This window comes from Bos javanicus, chromosome 22, assembly GCF_032452875.1.
Source record: "Bos javanicus breed banteng chromosome 22, ARS-OSU_banteng_1.0, whole genome shotgun sequence".
Taxonomy (NCBI): domain Eukaryota; kingdom Metazoa; phylum Chordata; class Mammalia; order Artiodactyla; family Bovidae; genus Bos; species Bos javanicus.
The window spans coordinates 3,899,411-3,923,304 of NC_083889.1; the positions used below are offsets into that span (position 1 = coordinate 3,899,411).

At 40.5% G+C, this 23,894-nt stretch overlaps 1 protein-coding gene across 8 annotated transcripts in view; it reads left to right on the forward strand.

Annotated features, from left to right (window-relative positions):
* Positions 1–388: 388 nt before the first annotated feature.
* Positions 389–23,894, forward strand: part of RBMS3 (RNA binding motif single stranded interacting protein 3) — an 809,718-nt gene continuing 786,212 nt past the window's right edge. For 2 of the 8 annotated variants that reach the window (XM_061395721.1, XM_061395718.1), the window contains exon 1: positions 390–1,853. In XM_061395721.1, the coding sequence (XP_061251705.1) occupies positions 1,779–1,853 (75 nt within the window). In that variant the 5' untranslated portion in view covers positions 390–1,778. Of the gene's footprint in view, positions 1,854–23,894 lie in introns of all 8 variants that reach the window. The other 6 variants (XM_061395716.1, XM_061395717.1, XM_061395722.1 and 3 more) reach the window with 5 other exon arrangements.

The window sequence follows — 23,894 nt, forward strand, 5'->3', positions numbered from 1 at the left end:
CTGCCCACAGGGAGGTAGGACTTGCGAGTGGATGGACACCGGATTGTGTGTGGGACCACATCCTCTGATCTTGTCTAGGAAGCTGGATTGGTACCAGGAATCTTTTATCTGAAAAGGCGACTCTGGGCTGGGGAGAAGAGAGCGAGCTTGACAAAGTCGAGAGGAGTTCAGCGTTGGTCTGTCTGCCCACGCTCTGGGCATGCGTGAGCCCTCAGCAAAACACAGCTGGCATGTCTAATTTTAGCCTTGCCTGCCTTGAAAAGGGACCCTTTAAGGAAATCTATTTCCTCTGAAACAATTTGTATTATAATGTAGCAGCTGATAGACATGTCAGAATACTACTTGATATTGGTGGAGAAACACTCTGCCAAGTGGCGATGATTTTTGTTCTTTTTTCTCTGTGTGTATATGTGTGTGTGTGATGTTATCAGGAAAGTGAGCAAAGGACCCATGGATCATAAAGAGATACACAGGAAGAGAAACAGTGCTTTTATTTATTAAGACGACCATAAACCAAAGGGGACACCTCTTTTGATTTTTACAAAATGGATGTATGGATCAGAAGGACTGTATCTGCTATGATAAGTTGGCCATGGTGATCTGACGACGCCTGGCTTGTTAAGAGCAGTCCTGGAGTAGACTCCAACATTTCTCCAGTACTTACCGTCCTCCATAACCTAAGTAAAAGGTTAGTTTCTAAAGCAGGTCTTGGATTCATTTGGCTTTGGTGTGTTCACAGGTTTTGAAAGCATCCGGGACGCACTTTTTTTCCATGCTCACCAGCGAGCTCAGTCCGTCTGCCTGGATTTTTTTCCCCTTTCTCTCCCTTCCTCCCTGCGTCCGCTGGTCCCTCCCAGGGTCTGCCCTGTTTTGTTTCGCAGTGTGGCTTACCTTGAAACTTGGCAGGCAGAGCGGAGAAGGCAGCTCTTGTGCGGGGTGGATGGAGGGAAGGATAAGGAATCATCCACCGCCCACATCTGAGTTCCCTGGGTTCAGCGGCAGCGGCAGCAGCTTTGCTACAAAAACCGCTTTGCTATTCGAGATAGCCAGCAGAGGGAATCGCAACTTTGCTGGCAGCAGGGGTTGAAGCAGCCTTTTTTTTTTCTTGGAGGAAAGACTGCAGCCTTCTGGACTGCGTACGCTGCTCCCTGGAGGGGCTCTCCGGGTCCCACCCACTGGCTGGAAGGAGGGGACGTGAATGAAAGGCCAGGACAAGCCCCGAACACCATGTCACTCTGGGAGGGACACAGCAGCAACTGAGCTGTGCAAGGTTTTTTTTTTTTTTTTCCTTTTTCCTTTTCTTTTTCTTTCTTTTTCTCCCCCTCCCTTTTTTTTCTTCTTTCTCTTTCTTTCTATTTTTTTTTTCTTTTTCTTTAAGGTGGGGAAAGAGACACCCAGAAGACAGGAAGCTGATCTGCAAGATTTCCGAGTTCTGCTAAAAGGACTTTGATTTTTTTTTTTTCTTCCTTTACAAACGCTGGCAATTGACATCACTACGGACAGCCGGGTAGAGAACAAACTGCCTCCTCCCAAGTGGACCCCAGGCGTGATCTGGGGAGACTGTGTGGGGTTTTTTCCTACGGATCCCCGCCTCTTTCTCTTTTTGGTGTGTTTCTTTTTAAAATTCTTGCTGTGTTGGAACTAGCGAGTGCTGGAAGACTCTCGGAAGCCTCATCAGTCATCGGGACTGTCAGGAATAGTGGTTCCAGGGGAAGCTCGGCCTGGGGCACAGAGCCTGTCATCCAGTTTCCTGCCTCGGAGATAGCGATTCCAGCTACATGGGCAAACGCCTGGATCAGCCACAAATGTACCCCCAGTACACTTACTACTACCCTCATTACCTCCAAACCAAGGTATGGCGTGCCCCACAGCCTGGCAGCAGTGGGGTGTCCTTCTGCACTTGGGGTGGGAAGCAGACGGGCGTGTGAATTACGATTAACCGCCCCCTCCCCTTATCCCCACCAGCTCTTCCTGCTTCTTTGAAATTAGTAACGTAGCAATGGAGTTAATGAAACAGAGAAGGAGATGAGAAGAAAGCAAGCCCAGAACTGGGGCTTCCTCTTTAAGGAGAGATAATAGTTGCACTCGAGTTCCTTTGTTGTTGTTTGGCCATCTCCATGTTCCTGATGCCCGCCGAGCCCTCGGCAGACGGGCAGGGTTGTTAAAAGCAGATCATAACAGTGATGATCGGGCACGACAATGCAGTTTCAGGGGCTTTTCTGGTGAGCTGTTCTTTGTTTGTGGCTCTGAAAGGGTTCTTCCTACTGGATAGGACATGCCGGGGTTGGCGGGGGGGACTCAAACTTTTAATCGCTAAGTGTAGAATGAAAGACAGGCGTGGGAAGGTATACAGCAGCGAACTCAAGTCTCAGACGAGTTTGTGTGGGCGCGTTTTTTATTTTCCTATGGCCTCAAATATTTTATTTTATATTGAAGATGGTCAGAATGCCAGAGAGTAAATTTAGGAGCTTCACCGTAGATGTTCTTTACTTTTAGAAGCTTGGTGTTTCTGTGTTGGCTACCATCAGAAGGCCTGGGGCTTGAAAGGGGATGAAATAGAGTGATGATAATTAGACATGAATTGGTTAAATGGTTTAGGCTTTCCGTGTGTGCTCAAGCGATCATGAGGGGGCCAGTGGTAAGCCCACGTCACTGAGCAGTGGGTCGTGCCAACCGTGAACTTTATCCTGCAGTTCAGACATGGTAGACTCTCAGGTGTGAAATCACTGCTCCAATTTGTCAATTACATTCGACTTGATTTGGGGGGAGGGGTGGGGATGTTGCTTGTTCCCCCTTGAATGCATGGAGTGTATTTCTTTATGCATGATATTATTTTGCATTGTATTAGCCGTACTCTACTGGGCTCTTTATAATAAATAAACACGCAGGGAGTGAACAAGGCGTGCCTGAGTGATATGAGCTGTCACCGGGTCTGGGTGCCCTGGATAGGGTTTGGTAATCATGCCGTGGTTAACTCTCATTTACTCTCTCTCACCAAACAATGCCGATTTGTAAACCAAAGCAGGCAGCAGACTTTCAGTATTATATTAAAGATTGTTCTTTTTTTCCCTTCCTTCCTTAGTCGCTCTATAATTTGCCCTGCCCCTGCAAGGTCGACTCACACTGCTTTTTGCCTTTGTGAGCCTTTAGTTTGGGCTGCTGCTGAAATAAATAGACCAGCCCTCCTGCTCCATCGGCTGGAGTTTTAACCCTTTGGGGGATTCCTTAAGGAAATGGTAAAGCAAGGACAAGTTACAAACGGGAAATTTATAGTCATTTCTCATCCCCCAAAGAAACAAAAACACACTCAAGGGTTGCATGAAAAATATCCAACATTCCATCCCTTTTAGTCATTTGGCTAAATTTTTCCAAATGTTTCAAAATTCATGCTTTCTTTTTTGGTTCTTATTTTCTACCATGAAGTCTATTCAGAAAAGAAACTTTGCATCAAAATGAATGGAATAAATGGAATGATGGCTTTTTGACTTAGGATTTCTTTTAACCTATTACTAGCAAGAAATAATGTCGGGCACCTTATATTGATACATAGCTACACTGGTGGGAAGTATGTGTGTATGTATGTGTGTGCATGTGTGTTTGGGGTAAAAAGGAAACATGGGGTGTTGAGGAAAAGAGATCCAGAAAAATAGAGAGGGAGTTAAAAAAAAATATGATTTGGGATCTTCTGCAGTTTAGTGCTGTGTAGACAGGGAGCATCTGGATCTTGTTACTTTCAAGCGAGTCAAAGCCATCAACTTCTAGAACATTTTTAGAGAAGTTAGATCCATTAGGCGACCTCAGCTGATATTTGGGTAATCAGGTCAGGGTGGTAGAGTGTATAAGATCAGTTACTCTGGCTATCATGGTGGTTCAGATTGATCATTACATTGTAAAATTCTGACAGAGCTGTGAAGTCGTCGAGTATTATTACCCTGGCTCTGAAATGACAGGCATTAATGACATTCCTGGAAGCTGAAGATATGAAAATATGCCCTCTATGGGAATGTGGGCACTCAGGGAGGGGAAGGAATGGTCAGTGTACAATATTTTAAAATATAGGAACTTTCCAACAGTGTGAACACAGTCTAATAAAGTCTCATCATGCTCCAGTATATGAAAATAATTGGGTTATCTTAGTAGCACTTTTTGCTCCTTTTTCACTTATGTCCCAAAATATAATCTATAGTAATTTTGAAGGAATTTCATGCATCTTAGATTTATTTGGTAAACGTAGGTGGAATTCCATAAAATCCACTGTCCTTCCTGCCTTAGTTTGTAGGTAGAATCCAATTTTAAAATCATTGCTATTTAAAATCACACTGATACATAAAGAACATTTATGCTTGATAAAATTAGAATTCTATGGTTGACAACCAAATCATATTGTGGCGACACCATGCCTTAAACTATTCTCTAAATGCAGGTGCTTTTAACTCAGGCACAAAAGCCTTTTGCTGACGTTAGTTTTGGGTGGAAAATCTTCATGGGATTTTACAGAACTAAAATGTTTATTATTGTATTCATTTAGAAAATGCCAAAATACTGAGCCTTCGTTTTCTACCTGAATATGTATGTCAGATGCAGCTACTATTCTCTTATGATGAAAGAAAATGAAAATGGATTTTGAAATAAATGCATTTGTCTTCCACTTCCTAAAATGCACTTAAAGTTGTAGAAAAAACTTGTGATACTTCCCTGCCTATTCTGTTCCACTTCTTACCCTTCACATTAGAGTCAATCTCTTCACTTTGTTGCTTAGAAAAAAAGAAAGCATGAAGATATTTATGCTTTTCTTTCTTTGAATAAATTTCCAGATGCCTAAAATGTTATATTAGAAAAACATGAGTCAATCAAACAAAAGGAAAACCTGTGGCTGACTTGTAGCTTACTCTCCCAGACCTACACTTAAAGTTGTCACTTGTCAATTTTCTTTTTGACCATTTTTTTTCCTACCCAAAGAAGCAATTTCTAAAAAGAACATTACTTTTGTTTAGAAGTAATGAAGAAATCTTGGTGACATGTCACTATATTTAAATAAGAGACATAACTGGATTTCTAAAAAAAAGTTTCAGGGAACCAAATTTGCCGTTGGAAGACCACCCAGAATAATTAAGTTTTAGAGAAAAGAGACCAGAAAATTATTTCTTAGCTGAATGATATGTAATGATGTGTGATTAAGTTGTCTTGTAATATTTCTCAAGGATTTTGTTACACCGTATTTCCAATAGCCAACCTGTTGGTCTTATGATCCAGGGTGAATTTCAGTCTGAATTTGAGGTACTTTGTGGGAGGGTGTTTCTTGGAAGAACAAGTTGAATGGGGCAAACTAAAAAGAGTTAAAACATGGTCACAACCTGGTCAATTGATATTTTGTAGTTGAGAAATAGATTTTCTCTCATATGTGATATTTGGAAGACTTTAGTCATTGTGAAACTTTAAAATTCACGCAGGCACAAACAGAAAGTTTGTCTTTTCTTCCTTTCCCACACTTATACCAAATCACTACATTTCTCCCAGTTTAGTGCAGTTTCTCATCAGTCTGCCCGCTGCCTTTGGCCATCTGCTTCCCGAGAAGACCTTGAAGAAAGGGCTTCAGACTGCAGTACCCTGACAAGGGTTCCCTAACTGGTGGGTCTCAGATTCTGCTCAGAGCCTGGTGTGAAGTTGGGGTCAGGTGGAGGAGCAGTTCTCCACCAGCACACTGACTTTAAGCTGAATTTCCAGCCATCTGCAGCTGGACAGCTGCCCAGCTCTGAACGTCTAGCTGGAGCCCAGTTGTGCCATGAAAAGAGCAGATGCTTGAAAGCACAAGGCTCAGCGGGTCGGCAGAGAGAGAGGGAGGCTCCTGTGGGGCCAAGATACTCTTACAGATGTGAATGTACAGATCCTGCAAAAGCAAAACAAAACAACCCTTCTTCACACATTCCTTGCACATGAAAACACAGAAAATCTTGCAGAGGGAGGGAAGGAGTTTAGAATTTCCTTCATACTTCCTGTCCCAGATTTGCATTGATAGTTGGACTTGGTAACTTGCCAGTTACCAACCAGCTTTGTACATTTCAGGCTTGAAAACTCCCAAGTACTGTTTTCCTTTGAGAGGCTGAAATGTACAAAACTGGTTTTCTGAAAATCTTCCAGCAAAAGAATTTTTAGAAATAACTCCAAAAATTTCTTTCCCTGTAGGAGGGTGATACGATAGTGTGGAACGATGATCCATCGTGTCTCATGTTAGAATGTATACTATTGTAATTGGTTTAAAAAGAATGTGTATTATTGTAATTGGTTTTAAATGAGAGAAACATAATAAGAAGCTACCCTCCCTTTTCAGTTTTTTTTTTCCTTTTACTCTTACAAATCTTTGTTACTGTTGAAGTTCTTTTCTCTAATGTAGTCATCATTTTCACAACACTATGTCTAGTGCCTACTAAAAGGAGTAGAAAGGTAAGAAAGTTCATGTTTTTTTTGTTTTCCGAAATAATCCCAAGCTTAAGAGAAACACCATGTATGTTGCTTTGAACAGTATCTTTCCAACACATTTTCCTTTCACTTTCTCTCAATTTGGAAAAAAGAAAAAACAGAATTTCAACTCAAAAATATTTCCATGAAGTAATAAAATGTAGTTGAGTGTTGGAGGTAGAGGCCGTGTGAGGAAGAGGCCAAAGAGAAGGGAGGATACACGTCATTTCAGATCTCTCTGGCTCCAGGAATTCTGAAAAGCTTTGTTTTTGTACTAATATGATTTACACAATCCTTTCTGACATTATCAGTCTCTTTGGCAGAGAGAGGGCTCGGTCACAATGATGCCCGTGCCAGATTCTAAGAAAACCAGGCTTTTCCTTTAAAAGAAAATCTTTGGAGTCTTGGACTTCTTATTCAGAGTAAATGGTTGATGTTTATCCAAAATTGGCTTCGAGTACTACATTAAAATTGTGTTTTGTAACAGTCTCATAAGCCACAGCTGTATGTGATTAAATAGTGTAATATCAAAAGCATGTGAAAAGAGACATTTTTATGCTATAGCTGTTCACAGCAAGAGTACAGATGGGGCTGAGGGGAGATGAGAGCAGAAACGCACTTGTGTGTTGCGATAAGTGTGTTGTTGAGGATATGAGTTATGATATGTATATGGAGGGTACGTGCTGCTATTTTTGGCAGCAGTGGGAAAAATGCTGAACTATTTTGGATGTGATTAAAAATATGCTCTTTGAAAATGGAAACTGACATAAAATACCAACTTTAAATATGGAATGTCATTTCATCCCAAAATGCATAGTTACTGAATGGATCTGAAGGCAATGCAAATGGAAAGATAAAAGTTATTCCTGTGAAGCACACATTCAAAAAGCAAAAGTGAAGAAGTGTTCCTTCTGTTTTGAAATAATAAATACTTTTCTTTTTTTTTTTTTTTTTGCTACTTTTCATCTATGGAACTATTGTAAGAAAACCTGCAGGACATTTATCCCTAAACAAAAGAGTGATAAAGGGATCCTCAACTAGGAGCAATATAGGTGGCAGTGTGATTCTTTTCTAAGATGTTTGAAAATATGAGGTTAGGGTATGAGTATTAATCTTTTGTTGCTGGTGTCAAAAATTACATAGTCACACAAGGATTCACAGCTTTTGCCTCTATTTCTTTAGCAGATATGTTACAGTAAAGAGGCTTTAACTACAAAGTTTCTGAAAAAATGTTTGTTCATGGAAACTTGAATCTCTAGTCTTCTAGAGATTATCAAGCTACAGGATTACCAATACTAAAGATTACTAAGTGATCATTTTCAGGGCCTTGAAAAAGCCCATAGAATTGGCTGTTGATTTTCATATGTCAAACATTCAAAAGCAGTTTGAAAAAGTCAAAAAGAGGGGTGGACCGAGATAAGTTGAATTCTTTTTGGTTTTTAATTTTTCTTTTTAAAGGTGGTGTTGGCAGAGAATTTGTTCACATAACAGTTTTTTCTGTGTGGATTTATTGGTCAGGAAATACATAGAACCTGGAATCATAACTGAAAGCACTTTTGCTGTTCAGAACATCAACCTTTAGTGTACAGCCAACTCTAGAGAACAGAGAATGAATTTTAAGACATTCATCCTGCTTTTCTTTGGGAGAATTCTCTGATTTGTGTGTCAATGAGTTGGTGTCTGGGACAAGTTCCCTGCGATCCCTTCTAGGCTTAGTGTCTGTGACTCTTGCTTGGAGATAGATGAGACTGCTTGGATGTGTTAGGGGTATTTAGCAGATGACCTCGGATTTGTGCCACTGATTTTTGTTCAGGTCCTCGGTGCTTTCTACAGAGCAGATCAATTGCTGCTTCGTCGACTCTGGAGACTTGGCACACATAATTATCTGCATCCTTCACCACATCTGAACCCAGAGAAACACCCCCATCACCATCACCCAGGAGTGGGTGGAGAGCAGTTCCCAGGGGTGGGGCCAGGCTACAGGCACTATTTAATCACCATTGTTGGCTTTGTTGTGGTTCAAGTTTTCTTCCTTGAGTGCATAAAATTAGGCCATGTCCAAAGACTTGCTCTCTCCAGGTGTCATAAGAGCTGAATGGTTATGCATGTTTGGCTAAATCCGTTGATCTCATTAAGATCCTGACAGCCCTAGTTTCATGAATGAATCTAGGAGCTCCTGTACATGTGGAAATAACAAGCGATAGATGAAACACTATTTTGACTAGAGTTTGCCAGTCCCTGAATTTCTGAATAGTAGGCTTTAAAGCATGAGGGGAAAATGATTTAGTAATCAGAGTGCATGGTATCATAGGAGAAAAATCATAACTTCTCCAGGACACATAAACAAAAACATTCTCTTTTCCTCCTCGCACTGGGTACCCTTCTGAGTCCTCCCCAAGTCCCTGTGAGCTGAATTAATGAAAGTAAATGGAACCTTGAATTTTGTTTTTATGAATGACTGTGCCATGCTTAGCTGCTCAGTCGTATCCGACTCTTCGACCCTCTAGACTGTAGCCCGCCACCCTCCTCTGTCCATGGGGATTCTCCAGGCAAGAATACTGGAGTGAGTAGCCTATCCCTTCTCCAGGGGATCTTCCTGACCCAGAAATTGAACCCAGGTCTCCTGCATTGCAGGCAGATTCTTTATCAGCTGAGCTACCAGGGAAGCCCTTATGAATGACTAAGAAATACCAAAATTAAGCTAGATTACATACACAGTCAAGGCAACTTTGATAATGTTCTTCCCCGTTGTGCAGAAAGTAAGGTAAAACAGAAGAAAACTCAATCTTATGATATTCTAAATATTGGTGGTAATTGTTTTGGGCAACTAATTTTTAACTTGTTCTTGATTGTGCTTTTCCATCATTATGCTGTAGGGTTAAGACATTGGCATGTATTACCAGAGGCAGGGGACCTTTTCCTTGTCTCATCCTTAACTGGTACTTTTCAAGCTGAGTATGGATCACATACAGAATTTAATGAGGATTTGAAAGGATTCGTCCTATTTTTATCTGGGGACTGCTGTCTACTTATCTTAGTCATATTTCTGATGGATGACAATTTAGTGAAAAGGAAAATGGAAGACAGAATGCTAACTATCTGGTTTTCTGGAACTACGTAAGGTTTTTTAAAAGCATTTTTTATGTAGGCAAGTCATATCTGAGGCTATTACTGATGTCTGTATACTCTTCAGTTACCCCTTTCAAAACTTATTCACAGAGATTGGATGGTGGCACCCTGAATATCACTTAGAAATCAGATAACTTGAAATTCAAGAAAATATACTTCTTTTTTCTTCTTCTTTATTTTTTAATTTCTTTTCTTTCCTCCCAAGCAAATAGTCCCAAATGAATTTGAGTGGATGATGTATTTGAAGCAGTGTGCACAAAGATTAGAGGAAAACTGGAGACCATTTTCAAGGATATCATACAAGGAAAACCTATGACATATCCATGATGTTGAATTTCTTCCTGAGAGAAGAGAAAAATACTTTTCCTTTTTTAAGCTTGGTGCTAGTCCCTTGAAGGGTTATGACAGCTCCTGGATTAGCCTTGGTCTTGGCTTTGAGCCCCTGGGTGTCTTGTCAGGCACACCAGTCAAGACTGTGCCTTCAGAAATAAGGATGCTGTGTTGTAATCTGGGTTACAGGGAAATCTGAGAAGAATAAATTTCTGATGTTCTTTTCTCAATTTATTCCAAAAAGTTAACCATTGAATCTAAACTCTATTATTCATGTTAGGAAACAACTGGGCTTGTGTTAGCCATAGGAACATTTCCCTTTCTGGCCAGAAAGGGAAAATTTCTCTGTTTAACTTTGTTGATAAGTTAGAAAAAGATAAGGAAAAAGTGCAAGGGAAGAGGTCAGTGAACAGGGAAGAATTTTGATGTTTTTAAACAATTTTATTGAAGTATATTTGATTACACGTTTGTGTTACTCTCAATTGTATAGCAAAGTGGTTCAGTTATACATAAATATTCTTTTTCACAGTATTTCTCATTATGGTTTATCACAGGATATTAAATATAGTTCCCTGTGCTATACAGTAGGACCTTGTTGTTTATCCATGATCAGGGAAGAATTTTTTTTCCAAGTTTAGCGATATCCTCTAAGAAGGAGAGAGATGAAGGGTCATTCTAAATTCTTCGTATTCTCTGAACACATTAGGAAGCCCCCACTTCTCAACAGATATATTAAACATATTAAAGCGTACTCACATTCCACATCAAATTAGAATTTTTGCAATAAAATATTGAAAGAGTTTTTGTAGTTTTGCTGCTGAAACTCTCTGGGTATGAGTAAATTATATGTGCTTGTGAATTTATGTACACTTATCATGTTGCATATGCAGGTGTTCTCACAAAATAGAAAAATCTAATCTACAGATAGATTTTCTTGAGGTACAAAGAAAGAGTATTTTGGCCTCTACTAAATAGAACAATGAATAAAGTTGACAGTGTATTATGCTTTGTAGAAACAATTGTTTGCTAATTCTGGTTTCACAGTTTTCTTTTTTGTTTAGAGGCAAGATATTTTTCTCATCTTGCCAGTGCTTTTGTGGGTCCTTAAAGTGTTCAGAGGATCTGAAAAGCTGGCTGTATCTCTGCCTACTGTGACCTTTCGACATTCAAGATATCTCTGTATTTTAGTAATCCCAAATTTCCGGGGCGGGACATGTGTTTAAACAACACAGTCTACTGGAAAATGTCATTAACATTCTTTGGCTAAAATATGTCACAAGCAGACACATTGCATTGACCCTTGGCAGTGACAGCAATCGAGTGTTCCAGATCTGGGTGCTGGGTCACAGAGTTTTCTTATTATATAGTCGGTGGAATTGTTTATCGATTGGAAAGAAAGAGAGCTTGACTGGTACAGGTGTTTCCACGGGCTCCCAGCTTAGGGTTCAAACAGGAGGCAGGTCCCTGGCACAATAGTTATTTTATGGCATAATCTTTCTAAATAATCATCATCTTTCTTCTGTCTCTAAATAGGATCATGGGATTTTTACATGTATCAAAACGGCCACCTCCTCCTGTTCCCCAAGTCCATGGTCATTCACCCTGAATGACTTCTTTTTAGTTTGCTTCCAGAGGGCCCTGTCAGCCCTATGGCATCTCTGTGCCTCTGAAAGCGGACATGCCTGCAGAGATGCGTGCCCCAGTCAGACCCCCCATGACCGCTACAAGTGAGGGGCATCCTGAAGACACTGCTTCTCTAGCCCTAAGCCACATGTGATACTCCCTTCACTTTTATTCTGATTTTTATTGTTTTCAGTAATACAAAACAACAACAACAACAATAAAACGGATCCAGAGCATGGCCTTCTCCCCTCACCTCAGCCAAGAAGGAGTTTTCTCTGGCTCTCCAGCCCCCTGCTGGAGAGCCATGCTCACACCTGAAAACTCCCTCCCCTCCACAATCTTGAAGGACATATTCTCATTATCACCCAATGTTTTGATTCTCCACCGAATTATTCATTTTTTCCCCTGGCAATCTAGCCAGAATCTCACCAAATTTCATCAGCAGATTCAACAAATAAGCTGAGATTTCTCTCTCACAAACATAAAACACACACATATTTCTAGAAGCACTAAGAATTGCTACAGTGGTTCTGCTTTTATCTGAGGCTAGATGATCACTGAGAAATCTGGAGGGGCAAATAAGGAGATATATAACTGTTCTTTTCAGGTCTAGTAAATTTTTTTTGCTACCAGTGGATGGCAGAAAGGGATGAGTCTCATCAAAATATGGATGACTAATAACTTTCACTTTCTTTCAAAAATGTGATATCTTCATCTGATCTAATAAGATATATTGAAAATATATTAGGCAAGATAGATATAAATTCTTTGTTCTCCATTATTTGTGATCGAATTTTTTAGAAATATCATTGATAGATTGACTCTAATTTTCCCCCCATTTATTTCATAATTATTGGTTATATCATGGAAATTCTAATGATCCTCGGAGCTTGTACTGATGAAGCTGTCAATGGTATGGTAAAAAAAAAATGTCAGTTTCATGATTTTAATTTTACAAGTGATTTATGAGAGACACCAAGAAAGATAAAACAGAAGAAGAAATAGAAAATAAAAGGCTGAAATTACCAAGCTTTAATTTATTTTTGGAAATTTCTGGAATCTGACTATTTGCCTTTCCGAAGGCAAAGGGTAAGGGCTGTTTGACAAAGAAGTGATAGTTTAGGAAAACTGAAGAACCATCCTTGGGGGAGAAAAACACTTTAATATGTCTATATTAATAGAATTAGACTTGGAGGAGTCATGTAGCTGAGATTTTTGGTGTCTTGTGAAAAAGGGAAAAATCAGTGCTTCTGAGGACAGCTTCGTGCTTTGTTCTGCCCGCACATATTAATGCCCTTGGTAACATACAGCACCTGCTTTTCTTGTTCTGATTTACTCATCACTCATGCCCACGGATGCCCCGGATAAAAGCCTTGTTGATGCTTTGGACTGGATACAAGGGTGTTTTTTAGAAGGATTTCGAAATAAAATTTTTGCATGTATTTTGGAATTTCTGTATGTAAACCGTTCACATAAAAAGTTTCTATCTGCTCAAAAATATAACCATGAGTGAAGTTATGTTGTTCTGTGTAGAAGGGATATGGCTTTGAGAGGAGTAACCCAACAGCAGAAGTGATGAAACCAGCAAAACTGTATTGGCGTGAGAATCATACAATGCGAAGTGCTGACCACATGCATGATGTTTGAGGGCGGTCGTGTGCCCAGGGATCCATGGAGCCATTGAATTGAAGATATGAATGCAATGATGTTTCAGTGTCCTGGCAATCAGGACATTTGTAGGTTACAGGGTAGGTCCTTTTGAAAGAGTGTCTAGACTTCAACATGGTCATTGAGGTTTAGATCAGTAGAGATCCAAGAAAGATTGGCTGGTACTGTCATTATTATTCATGGTCTGTCTCTTCTGCCAAGTTCCTTGCACTGATTTCTCCATCCTTACTCCCTTTAGGATGTCTGCTTGCAGTGACCTCATGTTTACACTGCATTCTCTCCGTTTCCCTACCTCTCCCAGATCCTCCTCCCTGGGAAGCTACCCCTTTTCTTTCTGCATCACAGCTTCCAGTGCCCTTGCACGTTACTTTCCCTCTCAGCCCTTTCCCCTCCTCAACTTCTCTGCTATGCATTTGCCTTCCTGGCTCCCGGCCTTTAACTCCTAAACTTCTGCTTCTTTTTGTTCTCTTTCCTCTTGGTTCCCTCTTATCATTTTCATTATTGCTTTCTGTTTTTTGTTGCTGTTGTTGTTTGTTTTTTCTATTTGTTTCCAAGGTAGAGTTGGATTGGGTTTTGTCTTTGTTTTCTTGCTTGGTTGTAAATTTATTTCTGGCTTCCAAATGTACCTTTGCTCATCAGGATCAGAATTGTATCAGGGTTATTCTGTGAAGCCCCTGAGGACTAGGACCACAGGGTCTTCATCTATGAATGCCCCGCGGGATCCGGCAGAGTGCCTGGTGCAGGCTGAGTGGATGTCCGAAGGATTTTAATACGCGTTAATCCACATCATTCTGTGTGTCTCTGTTGCTGAAGGAAGTGATTTTCAAAACCAGAGATGCTGAATGTTGCATTCACCTCTGCAATGCTTTATGGCAAAAGGCATTTTGTGTACCAGAAGTAAGTCTTCCTAAAGAACCTCTTTTTATTCAATACTTATATCAATTGATGTACCCTACTCCACCTTTTCCCCCTGAAACTTGTGGACCCTGGACTGTTGGCTGGAGATAGGTTGTATACCTAGCTAATGAACATACTGTGGTAGCTAACAGGTGAGCTGAATCAGAAACTAGTAGAATAGATGAGAAGAGAAGGGAAGGGAAAAGCTGCCGCAGTGTTGCTTCCCACGACGCTGGCAAGAACATCAGAACACGTGCCAACTTGGAAGGGCAGACGTGCCTTTCAAAGCCAGTGTAAGTAGCCTAGCCAATATCTGGAAACTGGGGCTGAGTAAAAGCAAGGAGGTCAGGAGTACATGGCAGTGATGGTGGTTTGAGGGAACTGGAAGGCCATTCCTGAACACCTGCCAAGAATATCCACTCATATATGTGGCTTCCTTCCTTGGTTTGGTGGAGAGTTGGATGTATTAGGAGGTGAACTCAGCAGACGCAGCTAGGAGATGGGTTGAGTACTAGGCCCATCTTTTGGTCTATTTTTTTTTCTTATTCAAGACAGATGAGGACATCCCTGGTGGTCCAGTGGTTAATACTCCATACTCTCATCTCAAGGGGCCTGGGTTCGATTCCTCGTCAGGAAACTAAGATCCTGCATGCCACCCAGTGTGGCCAAAACAAAACAAAATGAGAGAGATAATCTTGACTGTAATAGTCATCTGTTATGTCCCCATACCATGTAAATATCCACAGGAACATTCTTTTTTTAATTAATATTTTGAAAAGACACTTCAAAAATCAAGTAAGAATGACAAAATTCCTATTTTGGGGAAAAGAAAGCCCTAGTTTCCCTTTACAATTAACCAAGCAGGTATAAGATATGTCTAAAGTAAGGACAGATGATATGAGATGGGATTCGGAGGTCAACTTCAAAGCCTTCCTCATTGAGGAATCTACGGGAACAATAGCCCAGCTGCAGCTGCGAGAACAAACTGTGTTTCTGGTTTGGATGCTTCTTGATTTTTCCAAGTTGTGCTGATTCTCTTATGTTTGTTTGGCAGGAATTTTTTTTTTTCCTCTCATTCTTTTTTTACGTCAAGGTTCTTATTACCATCTGTTGAAACAGTAGTTTCTATACATGTAATTTCCTCAACATTTGGTAAATTTTTCTATTGCAAAATAATCCTGCCTCATAATATCTAGTGAAACAACTCAAGAAAAATAATGGATATATTAACAGTTTTCTTCTGCACACCACATCATTCTGTGACGAAATCTCAGAAATAATGTATGGTAATCACAGGGTCATATGTATTCTTTTATAGCTTTCTTTATGTTCATACAAACATACTATCAGATCTGTGGTGTCTGAGATCCGACTGAACAGGTTATTTTCCTTCCTTTTCAGTGATAGGCATAGTTTGTGCATTCTCCACAGGCACTAAGCTTGTCTTTTTTTTTTTTTTTTTTGTCAGGGCAGTTGTTTCTAACATGTTTGCATCACATTTTACGCAAGTGTTGCCCATCAATGAGCATGGATTTTTTTGCCCCTGTTTTTCCATTCCGAATAATGCTACAATATCTGTACAAGATATTCATTTCAAATCCTGAAAATTAAGTCATTGATCTTCTGAGCAGGGTTGCTTCCTTTTAAACTCTGAAAAAGATTGATATCAGTGCTTAGATTCTTAACCTAGAGTCTGCATCCCGTGGGACTGAGCCACCCCTTTGTGTTGGGCTGAGAAGGTTTATTAAAGTCTACTGCTTTTGGTGAGAAGATGAACCTTCTGACTGATATTTCAGCTGAAAGGGAACCTCTCTCAACTGGCAGAAGCATAAATGTCTCATTTTTTGGTGGCACTCTCACGGGGATCCCAGCAGCGCTTGGGGTCAGCAGGGCTGCCAGCTCATTGCTTCTTGTCCATCCCGTGAGGTCACTCTTATGTTTCCAGACTGATCTCGTTTGTCTGCCCCTCATATTCCAAGTTGAAAGAGCAACAGCAGGTGAGGAGCCCAAATCTTCCTAAGTGGTTAGAATCCCACTGAAGCATTTTGGGACTTGAGCAGAGATTTTTGTCCCCAAGGGCTTGAACATCAGGATTTTCCTTTTTATGTCATGATCTTGGGAACACTGAAAAATTATAATTTTTGATAGCCTTCATCTACTGGATGGATTTGGTGTTACTTGACCATAAGGGGAAATATCATGGTTTATTAATTGAGCTGGAGAAGCTGACTCTGGAAAACACTAATGAACCTTGGTGAAATCTGATTGTATTTCTTTTCTTCCCGTGTACTTGTCCTGTTTCTCATTGCCAATATCAGTTTTAATTAAAGTTAAAATGTAGATATAAAAAAAGCATAAAACAAAACTTTACCTGCAGAACATCTCTGCTGGGTTGATAGAGACATATTTACCAACTGAAATCTGTCTGGAAGACAGTAGATCACAAAGCCTCAACTGTTCACTTTTCCTGTAAAAAAGGTAGATCAAGGACATGCATTTCTAATTACAATTCTCTTTCATGGATTTTTACTTCTTAGAATTTAATTACATCCTACAAAGTTTGATGGCCGAATTCCACATGCTTCTTGGGAAACTCAGGGAGTTTCCTAAACACAGACCTGCAAAAGTGAATTTTTTTCTCTTATTTTGTGTATGGGATGAGATGGAGAACTTAGTTCAGCACAGGAAGGCAAATTGAACATTATCTCTTTCTACAACTACAGTACTGACCATTTTTTATCCATGCTTAAAAATCAACAGTATACCATACTTCATATATATTTAATGCAGGTAGAAACATTTTAACCAAGTCTGGAAAAAGAATTTAATAATCAGAAATGAAAACAGCACTTTGGTTAGGTGAAAGGACTCTGAGTGGTCTGGGAGGTCTAAGTTTTTGATTCTAGAACTTACTTTAATACCATTTCCCTGAGTTTCCCTTACCTTTTTATATTTCTGTTTCCTGCCATCTCTTCCCATCACAAGAATATTTTAGTTATTTGATAAGAAATGTCTTGACAGTCAGCATTAGACTAGGAGTAATATGTTTCAGGGTTCTGCAAAGAATGCCAATATATTAACATATTATGAAGATGATAAAATATAAATAAGAACCATTAACTCCAAGAGATTGTTATTAGTGATAATGGTAAGATGAGGGGGACTGAGAGGCCTGAAATTGACTTGATCCATGATTATAATGGACCACAAATCCTTATGAGAGTTCAGATCAATGCCTTTCATTGAAACATTTCTCTGTACATCCATTATGTTTCTCCGGCCTCCATCTCTGCCATCAGTTGGACTGAAATCATGTAGAGAGATTTGCTTTCAGTATTTCTCATACTTCTTCCATGAATTATTTTTTATTGTGGTTTTGTTTTGGAAAGCAATGCAGATATTTTTCAGCGCTTCATAGAAAACTCACTGCAGAGTCTGAGATGAATCTATTCAGAAATTGTCTGGTTTTTACATTGCTACATTTCATAATACTTGCACTTTCCCCATTTACATTCCCTGGATGCTTTTTGTCTCCCAAAGTAACTAAATTAGAGGAGGGAGGGGTGCTATTTTCTTCCAGCCAGCTTACAGAGAACCAGCCCCTGCTTTCTGAGAGCTGTAGCTCGTGTTTAGAAACACTTTGAGTGAGCCTGCACTGGCTCTGGGTGTGGTGTTGGGTTTTAACCAGATAATTTTCCAGACTCTTCTTTGTGGAATGAAAGAATTGAGATTTCTTAGTTTCTCCAGTTTACACTGAGTTTTCAGATATCCTCACACTTGCTCACACATAACATTTCTGAACTTAGTTGTGCTTACTTGTTCATCTTCCAACTGTAATAGCTTCTCTCACCTACATCCGCATGCTCAAAACACACGGACCATCTCAAAGGTCTTCCAGCTGAGTGGCCCTCAGTCCTTGCCCAGCATCTGGTAGGTGCTTGATAAGTGTCAGCTAATGGCATGGAAGTTGTTGCATGTCCTGAACTCTGGTAACACTTACTGATAGACAATTTCTGGGCACAGAACCATTTTTCTTTCTTTTGGTATTCACCAAAAAATCAGCCCCCAGGGGAAAGAATCCTTGTCCTCTTCTTCCTCATCCTGCTTTCAGAACCCACAACAGTGACCTGTACGTGGCAACGCTGGTCAGTTTTCCATGAGGGAGGAACTGATGCTCTCATTCTCAAAACATCCTTTAATCGATGGCACAATCTGCTGAAGAGTTGAATGAAATTGCTCCATATTTATCTGTGCTTCTGCTGCAGTTTTCTTTGTCCCTTTTTAATTTCAAAATAATATTGTACTTTCAATGCCAAAGATACACACAGAACTAGGAAGGAAGTGTAAAGGTGAAACTCTCCTCTATGCGTTTGGCTTTTTTTTGTTGTTGTTCTGTGAAGTATTTGCTTTATTCTTGCTCATTCTCATGTTTACTGTCAAGTCAACATTGACTTAGTTGAAAAACAAGTGTCTGTTTACACCTGCGTCTCCCACACCTCCATGTTTGTTTGGTCTGAAGACTCCTTAGAAGAGAAGGAAATAAGATTTTTCAGTGTTTGTGCATGGTTGAATTGTACCATCTTATAGCCCAGTGCTATACCAGTTTGTTTCATATCTGATAGCTATTAAGGAGGGGTTTGGAACATGGAAGTTCTGAATGTGAAATCCAAGGTGTCAATCAATGCACGTTCATGGAGCGTTTCCTTAGGCTGGCTCTGTATGAGGGGGGCTGCGGTTTGAGATCAGCTGGGACCAGGGACATTTTACTGCAGTGCTTACACCTGGATAAAGGTCTCCTTAAGCACCAGGATACATAGAAGCCGTACGTGACTAAAAAATAATTGTGTGCATGTGTAGTTAGGACAAATTGCAAACAAGAAGATACCAAAAGGCCACAAACCAACGCCATTTCTGAGGTTGGAAACCAAAGCGGGGAGCTGCACATGATGCCCGCACACAGAGCCACTGAGGGGTGGCAGACCCCCCAAGCTGCCTCAGCTGCCCCACTGAGCCTCCGCCCTGTTGTTACCCGCCTAAGGACCTGAGCAGGGCAGGGGCATGCGCTCCTGACTCTTGCTTCAGCTCCCTGAAGCCTGGGCCCTTGTGCTCAGTCACTGAGTCATGTCCAACTCTTTGTGACCCCATGAACTATAGCCTGCTAGGCTCCTCTGTCCATGGCATTTTCCAGGCAAGAATACTGGAGTGGGTTGCCATGCCCTCCTCCAGGGGAGCTTCCCCACCCAGGGATTGAACCCGGGTCTCCCATGTTGCAGGCGGATTCTTTACCATCTGAACCACCAAGGGGTGAGCCTGGGCCCAAGCCCCCTTAAAGCCTTGCCTGAAATTCTCCAATGGCCTCTCATCAATTTCTATTGATTAGAGAGTCTAAGGATCCAGGTCTTGAACAGTTAATTCAAGACAGAAGGAGGTTTATACCATGATTGTTGCTCTTCAGACACTGATCATTTTTTTTTTTTTAAGAAAACAGAGCTGACACATGGAATAAAACGAGGTAATTAGATGCTAAATTGTGTGGCATTGACTTAAAGAGAAGGGACAAGGGCTGTTTGGGCAAGAAGAGCTATGAAGGGAGAAGAGGCTTTGGGGTCAGTCTGAAGGAGAACAAAGGAATCGGGCATTTGGCTTATTGGCGAAGTTGGGGAAGGATGGGCAGGCATTCCTGCTGGAATTAGAGCAAAGACATAACAGAGGTGTGAGGTATGCCTAGGGGGAGACCACACAGCCAAGAGTCAGACTTTGCTAAAATAAAGAATGGGTGGGAGATGGAATTGGTTGGGTTCCCAGAGCTCAGTACTATTTCAGGCCTTTGAGGGCAGAAAAAAAAAGCAAACTATTGTTTAATATTTATACAGGGAGTAGATTTATAAGATTCATTCTCAAGACGTAAAGCATAAATGAATGATAGACTTCAAATTCTTTATTTTAAATGTAGTTCCCACTTTTTGACTACAGGTATATTTATACATCTTCATTTAGCAAAATTCTACTATAATTTAAAGTAAAAAGCAAGTAAACAGTCTTATAAAAGTTTGCAACATAATGTTACAAAGGTTTAACATTCTGGAAATAAAATAGGCTCCTACTATTCAATAGGACAAAAAGAAAACAGTCTAATAATAAAAGGGACAAAAATTCACAAATGAGAAAAAAAAAAAGATATAGCTAACAGGCATGCAAAATTATGTCATTAATAATTAGAGAAATGGTGACCAGTGAGAGAAAATAACAGTGAGAGATTATTTTACAAAAACATTTCTTAATAGCCTGGGTACATTGAGTTACAGGGAGTTAGCTACTCCTAACACTGTTCACTTTCATGCATTGGAGAAGGAAATGGCAACCCACTCCAGTGTTCTTGCCTGGAGAATCCCAGGGATGGCAGAGCCTGGTGGGCTGCCATCTGTGGGGTCGCACAGAGTCGGACACAGCTGAAGTGACTTAGCAGCAGCAGCAGCAGCAACACACTGTTCATACTTGGGGGAATATTAACTCATAAGTAACTTTTGGATCTCAGTTTGAAAGGATGTATCAAAAGTTTTAAGAATGTGCATACCTTGTTATACAGTAAGTTCAATTCAAGAAATAGCTGCCAATGGGTTAAAGCATATTTCTACATAGGTACAGCACTGTTTTTAATAGGCAAGATTTTGAGCAATAAAATATTTGGAGTAGATTAAATAAATGTTGGTTTATCTTTACAAAAAACCTCTATGCAGCCATGAAATCGATGCATATAGATGTATTGAATGGAGAAAATGGCATATAGTTAGGCTTTAAAAGTAAGGCATAAGACAGTGCTGAAATACGACTCCAAACCTGCCTTTAAAATCCATATGTGTCCGTGTGTACACGTTTATGCCTGTCCTGTGTTTACCTGTTCCTAGAAAAACACAGGAATGATTGTTTTTTTCTGGGTTTTCGAAGTGCCACATATTCTTAAATACTTTTGAGAGTGAGCTGATGATCACTCAATAATTAACACTGGATGTTTAGTTGTTTCCAAGAAACAATAACGACAAGTGAAGAGGAAGCCGCACAGACTAGTAAGTATCTTGATGCAGTTGGCAGAAGGAAGCAATTACGAGTTGTTTCACTGGGAGTGAAGCAACCTACATAGAAAGAAATGTTTGGATTGATTACTAGTATTTTGTAAGAGGTACTGGTGCAGAAAGGTAACATTTAGGATGTCAAGCTAAACCTGAGTGAGCATAGGCAGGAAAGCACAAGACATCAGGGACTAGAAAAAGGCCAGAGCAGTAGATGTAGCAGAGGCCTTAGAGAGGGGTGGAGAACAATCTAAAAATAGACAGTCCTCCAGTTTGGGACCTAACTTTGGGGTGACAGTGGGACCCCTAGATGAAGATGTGCTGTGGGCAAGGAAGAGGGGCTGAGTGGGGAGTGAGTCCAGCAGCAGACACAGGTCGAGGTGAGGTGACACTTGAAGCGATACATATGAGTGTGATAAATGGGAGCGAGGGCCCGCAGCCATGGTAGAGGGGATGTGAAAGAGAGTTCGCATCCTTCCTTCCATCTGTGCCCTGCGTGGACTTCTGGTTTAAGATCGTCTTCAGTATGGTGAAGCTCTTGTTAGGCAAAGAATTCTTTACTATCAAGAGTATTTGAGGAACGAACCTCAGGGAGTTTAGGAAACTGGGCTTGCGGAAACTCAAACTATCTTCAAGTCTGAAATCATCTTTTCCAGGTTTTGACTGTATCCTCACACACAGTTGTCCTTGGCCACTCGCTTCTGACTTTGTTGCCATGATCCGTTCGTGTGGACTCATTTCTGTAAAGTTGTATCTAGAGATAACGAGACAGTTGGGGATGCTTCATTTGTTCGTGGGCTTGCTTAGATTATTGGTTTTTATTTATTGGTCTATTTTCATTGTTTGACCAACTGATTATTTTGTATGGGGTTCCTTTCTCAAGTTGTACTTTAGGGCACTGTTTCTCAGACTTTTGCATACATAAAAAATCCTGTGGCGGGTCATTCTCCCTCCCTCCTCCCCTCCCTTCTTCCTTTCTTTCAGTTCAGACTCAGTAGGTTTAGGGTAGGGCCCAAGCAATATTTCTCACAGTCTTCTGAGTGAAGCTGATGCTGCTGGCCTGTAGACCGCACACTGAATAATACTGTTCCAGGAAACAGGATCCTGAAGCTCACTTTCATTTTCACATTGCCAACTTTCACAAAGAACCATCTGACTACATCACCAAGTACTCTGGTGAAATGTACTGATGGTGGCACTTCCTGATTCTTACACTCTATAGCCATTTATTCAGATTTAAATTTGCCTGTAATTTAAGTAATTCAAATTGTTTTTGTGCTCTCTTGACCCTTGTGCCTTCAGATATCCATGATATGATTGGAAAGAGACTTCAGGGGGAACACAGTGGGTTATCCCCAGGATCTTGGCAAAAAAAAAAAAAAACAGTTTTCCTTCTGATACTTAAAATTAACTGATCTTCCCAGTTCATATAGAAAAACAATATTTATTCAAGTACGTATGAATCTCTTATGTAACCACTGATTAACCAAAGCTATCTAGAGAAAAAACCGTTATAGAAAGGAATGACAGTTGAGCACACATGTGTTGCCTGTCCAAGGGGGAGGGACTTTGAATTCTGAAATCCAAGCATTCTTGCCAATACAGAAGGGATCTCTGCTATGTGACTTAACCTGGTCTGAGGAAAAAAAAAAAAAAAATCCCCTTTGTCTGTTTTTCCATTTTAAAGCTGCATTTTATTAGCAAACTTCGCATGTTTTTATTTCTGCAAAACGTGAATATGCTGATCATAATGTGTGTGTTATCTAAGATAAATTGGCCTTCTAGTTTGTACATTGGTTTCACGTGAGTTGAGTCAGGTTGAATCTGTCTCCAGAGTTCTGATCAGCCCTGTGTGTGCTGAAAAAGTCCAGTTCCTAAATCTGCAAGGCTGGGCGAACAACCACATTGTACCCTAAGTTCACCGAGAGAGCAAAATGGTGAGTCCTCTGAACAGCCAGCATGCGGGCCTAAATGGAAACTCCTCAGCTTTTTTTCTGAGCACTTTGCTTCTGAGCAGTGCATCTGTTCATTTACTAGGAAGCAGATCAGGATACTTTCATAAAACTGAAAAGAACGTTGAAATCAGTAGGGCCAGCCCTTGCATTTCGTCCCTTCCGCTGGGGTCTGATTATCTCTTAAACCTGGCAGTTGATAGTATTTAAAGGCTAGGCTCACCCTCACGATGTTCCGCTACCGGTGGGGTGTGTCTGCTTTGTGGTGTCTTGGTCTGGAGTGTAGTGTTTGGCGTTGGGTTTCGGTGCTAAAGCCTGAGCGAGAATCCATCAAACCTTAACCTCAAGGCCCCTTCCTGAGTTTAATTTAAGAAGCACATATTTGCATTAGAAAACCTGTCTGTTTTGCTTACCTTTGAAAGTGAACTTCCTTTCATTGAATTACTCTTTTTAACCTTTGTAGCACAGGATGACACTTTGTGATAGAAACCTCAAAGAATAAATCCTGTTGACGTGAATATATTCTTCAGAATGTACCAGAGGGAAAATATACATCCGAGTCCCAAATAAGGTTGAATGGATTGTGGGCTTATTGTGCTTGGTCTAGACACTTGAAATTATACTTTCAAATATGCATTAGTTGATAGAGGAGAACAGAGTAAGTCTTTTTTCTTTTCATAGGGACTCCATATTTATTTGCTTTTATGTTCTGTTATCATGTGAAAATATAGCCTCCCAGGTGGTAAAGAACCCGCCTGCCAGTGCAGAAGAC